At 30.4% G+C, this 6,625-nt stretch overlaps 1 protein-coding gene across 1 annotated transcript; it reads left to right on the forward strand.

The window, feature by feature from the left end:
* Nucleotides 1-3,598: 3,598 nt before the first annotated feature.
* LOC114390312 (glutaredoxin-C1-like) lies at nt 3,599-4,366 on the forward strand. Its single transcript, XM_028351014.1, has one exon. It carries the CDS (start codon nt 3,695-3,697, stop codon nt 4,097-4,099), a length of 405 nt encoding a protein of 134 aa, XP_028206815.1. The 5' UTR covers nt 3,599-3,694; the 3' UTR covers nt 4,100-4,366.
* Nucleotides 4,367-6,625: the final 2,259 nt, after the last annotated feature.

Below are 6,625 nucleotides of genomic sequence, written 5' to 3' on the forward strand. Positions count from 1 at the left end.
AGAAAGAGGCAATTATTTTTGTACAAAAAGCAGAGACAATCTTAACTATAGATTAATTTTTAAACAAAACTTGATTGATTTGGAAAAAGAAAATCTTGCCTTACTAGTCCACGCAGAATATAATAGGGCATATAAATTTTCCTCTTCTGCATTTTAAAAATGAAACCAAATATTCTCATGAAACTCACCTAACACAATCCAATCAAATAAATCCCATGTGGTTTATAAATATTTTACTTTGGATCATCGTACTATTACTGTTTCCTAAGAATAAGAGAATGACACTTATTCCGCACGTCCACTGATCCTCATGTCAAGTGAAAACCAGAATAAAACCCACTGAAAAAGAGTATAAAGATATTAAGGGGGCATAATATAAAATAGGGTTGGACTAACCGATGTTTTTAAAATATTGGTTAAAAAATTGAAAAAATATATTTATTATGAAAATTATAAAAGAGTGTAATTTCTTTAAAAAAATTCAATTAATACTCTAAAGATATTAGTCAACATTTGCTTATAAAATATATTTATATATGAAAAAAAGTGACTGGCCTTGGGAATGGACATATATAAGCTTACAAATTTAGCTATATGTATGTGTTTTGTGTCTGTGATACTAAGTAAGATTGTGATCGATCAAAGAATATCTAAAGTTGACAAAAGTTCATTTATGTCATGAGTTATTCTCAGCTAAAGTTGATTGAATTTAACGCAGAAGCCGCCCAAATAAATTAAAAATACAGATTATCTAGGTATATATAATTGTAATAGTAAAATTTTAACAAACACTGGAATTTTAGGATCCTGGTTGATATGACACTTAGATTAGGCAGCATGTAATAAGTGGGACCCTCTCTTCCATTGCATCTGATCTTCTTCTCAACTTTTGGGTTATCCATTTGTCAAAACATTAATTATATCGTAATTATGAAATCAAATTAAAGTAGATTGTGCCGATAAGAAATTCAGAAGACTTTTTCAGAGAAAACGCATATAATGAATTTAAAAGATTGACAAAAATCATTAAATGCGTTGATAAATTTCTTTAATGCATTTTGGCCTTTTTTAAAAAATAAATATCAGCATTGTAGCTTGATTTACGTAATATTTTTTTTTTTTGTAGTGATTTACATAATATATTGAACAAATATAAGATTTGATACTACTGTATTAAAATAATTTGGATATCGGATTGGGAGTTGGAATAGTGTATATAAGATCACATATTCAAACTTCGGTTTGATTATCATATATAAAAAATAAATAACTTCAATATCAATAGTATATTAAAAATTAAAGTCATATAATAAATTTATGCATTTTGATCAATTCTTACATTACTTTAACTTCCCTTCATCCATATAACTATAGGAAATTAAAAAAACATTATGTTATCAGGAAAGTATATAATATTATGATGTTTAAAAATCGAGATAAATTTATACGTTATCCTTTAAAATACACCATGCTACTCTAACTTAATTATGTTAGATCATGCGAAAAGTAATTTATATTACTCGCACGTATTAATTATTATCATTATTTTTTTTCTTTTTTAAAATGTTTCTTACGCTTTTATAAAAAAAAACCACATTACGTAGTACTCAGAAAAACGCAATGGAATCAAAATATAACTATATTTAAATAAAATAAAACAAATTGTAATTATATAACAGAATTACAGTTAAATAACAAGCAGTGTATATATATAAAGATATGCATAGATATATTTTCAATTACTGTCTATAATTCAATATAAAGAAGGAAAAGACGTATTTAGCATGTGGATGCATTTTTGTTAAATTTAAGGTCTTAATAGGGCGTGCTAATATTAGGCTTCGTACAATTACGTACTATATAAAGTTTATGGATAATTTGAAAATTGCAAAGCTAATAATCACGATTTGTCTAGTAGGAAATGAAGGGAATGGAAGTGAGGAAAAGCAGATGCAAGAGGGAAGGAAGGTGTGAATAGGAAGAAACAGAAATACAGAGCCTGTTCACCCCCCTTTTCCTTTTCCTTTCTTTCTTCTTCCATCCTTATAATACCACCAAATAAATAAATAATCTTATATTTTTTTTAAAAAATTATAAAATATATCATCAAATCCCCTGCATCAATCAATGTAAGATTGTTTCGGTTAAATAATCTCGAGTTTAAATATTAAATATATAATTATGTTAAATATAAAGAGAATTTTATTTGTCATGCTAATGATATCTGATTAGCAAAAGTTATCACTAATGAAAGATATTTTTTAGATAAAAAAATATTAATAAAAGAAGTCTCTCTAATATTATTAGACAATGGCACGTTATTGTTTTTAAAACTACAAAATTAAATCACGAAAAACTTGAAAAAAGAGTTGTATACCAAATAGGATTTGAATGTTACTTGAAAAAAATTGAAGTTGCATCCAATAAATTTTAATTTCAATTTATAAAAATGAGATGATATTAATTTACATATTTTATCCTTATACTCCTTTCTTACTTTTATTTTGTCCTTAGCCTTAATACATATGTAGGCTAGCTAAGAAAAGAATTGATATTGTCTCCCAAGCTAAGTCTCACGCAAACAGCATTATTGATAAATCCCTTTTCCCCTAACATAATCATGGCCACAGGAAGAACTGCCCGTCTCAACCTCAAGCAAATAAACCTCATTATTGATTATGACACTCTAAAGACGAAAAATGGAAATTTCCATTCATCAGAAGTAGTTACTTATAATCACACCCTGTCTCTCTCTTATATCGCATAAGGTGACGAGTAGTGATGAGAGAGTAAGACCAACTTTTCCATATTATTATATTCCGGTAAAAAAGCACAAGCTACCACACTCCCATTATTATTTTAAAAGTGGAGTGATATATGAACATATTTTAATTTTAAACATTTTATCAATATTTTTTTATTTGTTTTCTACCAACATGTTTTCTTTATCTTTTTTTTAACACATAAAAAATTTATAATATTTATTCCTTTCATTCTTATATATAAAATTTAATTACCTAATTTATCAAGATTAAGAAAAGTGATTAATTTAATTGATAACAATAAATTTATAATTTTTTTAAAACGATTCTTGTTGTTAATACCTTCTCTTTCTTTTTATAACGAGAGATATTTTAAGTCTAAAAATAATTCATGCTAAAAATATTATAGATTGGATCTTATAAAAAAAACAAACATTATTAAGAAAGTATATTTTTTAGCAAATGTTAATTAGTATCGTTAGAATATTGGTTAAGGGCTAAAGGAAAAAATATTTTTATTAAAATATGCAAAATTATATTATCTCAAAACTTTTTTTACACTCTTGTATAATCTCCACAATAAATACTTATTTCTTTTTCACTACTTAACCAATTTACTAAAGATAATTATTAGTAATACCCATTTTTTTTCTTAATTTTATCTCTTCACCAGTGTCTAAATAGTATTTAGGGTGTTCTTTTATTTTTCTTTCCTTTTAAAAAAATCCTAATACAACAACATCAACATGATCCACTAAAGCAGTGTATGTTGAGTGTTTTGTTCAGTTATTTACCTCTATAAATATCACCCCTCCACTCACTCATTCCCCACACAAACAAACACAAACCAAACCAAACCCCATTTTATTCATTCTCAAAACTTCTCTCTAGCTAGCTAGCACCGTTCATCACTCACATTATTCTTTCTGAGAATGCATTATCAAGCAGCAGCGGCGTCGTGGGGGAGCTACGTGGCGGGGGCCCCACGGAACAGCGCGGCGGCGGCGGTGGTGGTGGGGGACCCACTGGAGCGGATAGAGAGGCTGGCGTCGGAGAGCGCGGTGGTGATATTCAGCGTGAGCACGTGCTGCATGTGCCACGCCATCAAGAGGCTCTTCTGCGGCATGGGCGTGAACCCGACCGTGCACGAGCTGGACGAGGATCCAAGAGGCAAGGACCTCGAACGCGCCCTCATGCGGCTCCTCGGAACCCCCTCGGTTGTCCCTGTCGTCTTCATCGGTGGCAAGCTTGTCGGAACCATGGACCGAGTCATGGCTTGCCACATTAACGGCACCCTCGTTCCTCTCCTCAAAGAAGCTGGTGCTCTCTGGCTTTGAAAATGCACCCACCACCAATTAACGCTATCTAAGTATAAATAAACAAAAAAATATGAGAGAGGGTAAAAAAAAAAGAAGAGGTTTTATTAAACAGTGTTTATTGTTATTATTATTATCAATCAGAGGAAGGGGATGAATGAAGTGGTCTTTTGTGAGTCTCTTCTTCTTCCATTCTTCCATTTTGGATACACTACTACTACTACTTGCAGCAGCAGCAGCTGCTTCTAACTGACTTGTTAATCAATCTTTTCTTTCTTTCTTACTTTTCAGTTTCATGCTCTTTTTTATTTTTATTTTTGGTTTTGTTGGGTGATGTTTATTTGGGTTTGTTATGGTTTGCTTGTTTTGTAAAGATAGAAGGCGAAATGCAAAAAAAAAAAAAAAGAGAGTTAATTTTATTCTACTGTTTTCTTTTTATTTGTATGTTATTTTGGAATGTTTGGTTTTGGAGAAAATGGCACAAAGGTTTGCTTTTTTTTTACTGTGTTGATGGATATGGGGGCATGAAAAGGGAAATCAATCTCTTTTTGTTGAGGAGAAAACAGTGGACGGTGAGAAAAGGCGTCGTGTCTGGACGAAGTTGTTGTCGCTTTCTTTCGTTGTCTTTGTTTTAATTTGTTGTGTTTCATTTTCTTTGGGCTTGTGTTGGAGTGAAGTGTGATGTCAATGCAGCTTTCGTTTTGACCGTTTTCTATGGAGAATTAGAAGCAAGAACGGTCGTTAAAAATATTTTGGGAAGATGTTTGTTTTTTTTTTTCCTTATTAAAATTAAAATATTGGCATTTAATTTATTTTTTAAAAAAAATTGAAAAAGGAAATGAAGATAAGAATAATAACTTGCCAAGCAGCAAAAGTACAGTGAAATTTTATCGTTATGGTGACGTGCCCGAAAACTTGTATTTTTTAAGGAGGGGTAATGATAAGTGACATGATTACAATCGTTTTTGTTGAAACGACTTGTCGTCCAGCAACCGGAAAAACGGATTGTGTTTTTCATCATTAAAATTTGAACTAGTTGTGTCTGGTGTGTGTGTGTGCTGCGATTTCTTTGACCTCGTGCAGCCAAAAGCCAGTGAGCCCACTTAGGCTAGCTCCTCAACACTGGCTCATTTATTTATTTAATTTTGCAAATTTTCCTATCTGAATTTTCTTTTATCAAGTTAGAAGACATTAATTTCCTATAACTTAGTGAATCAATTTGAATTTTTACTAAAAGACATATTCATATTTAGTATATGTTGGGTTACAAGTGTGAGGTGAAGTCCCACATCGGGTAGAAGTGGAAAGGTTGAGCACCATATAAGTGAGGAGAAGACCCATAAACCTGAGCCTTAAGGTTTTGGGTTAGAGTGTGGTATCAAGCTTCCTTATGTGGTGGCTCCTAGTCCACAGGTGTACCCCTCGAATCTCCCCAACAATTGATATCAATTCAAGGTGACATGACTAGGGTTGGATCCTTTCATGTGACAATTTTATCATGTGAAATCTTAGTCTTTAATTGAAATTAAGAGAGAAAATTTAAATAATAAAAATGGAAGACATGAAGTTTTGATGGTAGAGATTTTCACATAAGAGAATTTAAGTGAAAATCTCACATGAAAAAAAATCTATTTTTGACACGATCATGGACAAACATAAAAACCATTAGAGGTGCAATTCTTTCATGAATGTGTTAAAAAAAAGGTTGTATAATTTGCCCAACTATGCCTAATCTTGAGTATCACCCCACTATTCCAAAATGAATCCTTTATTGCAATTTGCTTGGGATTTTACTTATTTTTATAACAAGTTAATTTCAAATGAAACCACTTAGTAATTCAATTACTCAATTACTCAGAGTTAGTTTTTGTGTGTGAATATTAGTCAAGGTTAGTTATTGAAATTATAAGATTGGTTGAATGATAAAAGAAAAGGAGAGAGAGAAAAAGGTCAAATTTGATCCTTCCTCCTTGCTAACAAAAAAAACTAATAATTACCAACATTTAGTAATAAAAAAAAGTCAGGATTAGTTATTATGTTGCCAATGCTCTCCATGGCAATTACCTTCATGTATATAAACGTCCGTTATGCTTACATTTTTTTTTATCGAAAAAATATTAGTAGTTAATGTTATTAGTTTTTTGTTATCCTAACATTGTAACATGTTTCTTTTCGGCTATCAAGTTACATCACTCTCAATACTTGTCTTTGTAACAACCAAACAAATTATTTCTCCTTTTCTATTTTGAGAACAATGTTTCTATTGATCATTTAGAGTTTTAAGAGATTATATTAGAAAAATAAGGAACTGAAAACTTTGCTATAGCAAAATTTAGAATATTTTGCAATTGTAAAAATTGAGTAATTTAATTTATTAACATGGAAACATGAAATTGTATTGCTAGAAGTAAAAAAAAATTAATCTCGAAGAAAACTAGATTTTAGATATTGCAAGAAAAAATTGAACTGTAGAAAATTATTTTTTTGTAACAAATCAAGCATCTAAATTAGTCATATTTTTAAAGCCTCGTACACATTGCTCAGTTG

This window comes from Glycine soja, chromosome 16 (assembly GCF_004193775.1).
Source record: "Glycine soja cultivar W05 chromosome 16, ASM419377v2, whole genome shotgun sequence".
NCBI classification, from domain to species: Eukaryota; Viridiplantae; Streptophyta; class Magnoliopsida; order Fabales; family Fabaceae; genus Glycine; species Glycine soja.

Excerpts from the sequence above, each read along its gene's own strand:
- LOC114390312 (XM_028351014.1), top strand. The coding sequence starts at position 3,695 with ATGCATTATCAAGCAGCAGCGGCGTCGTGGGGGAGCTACGTGGCGGGG.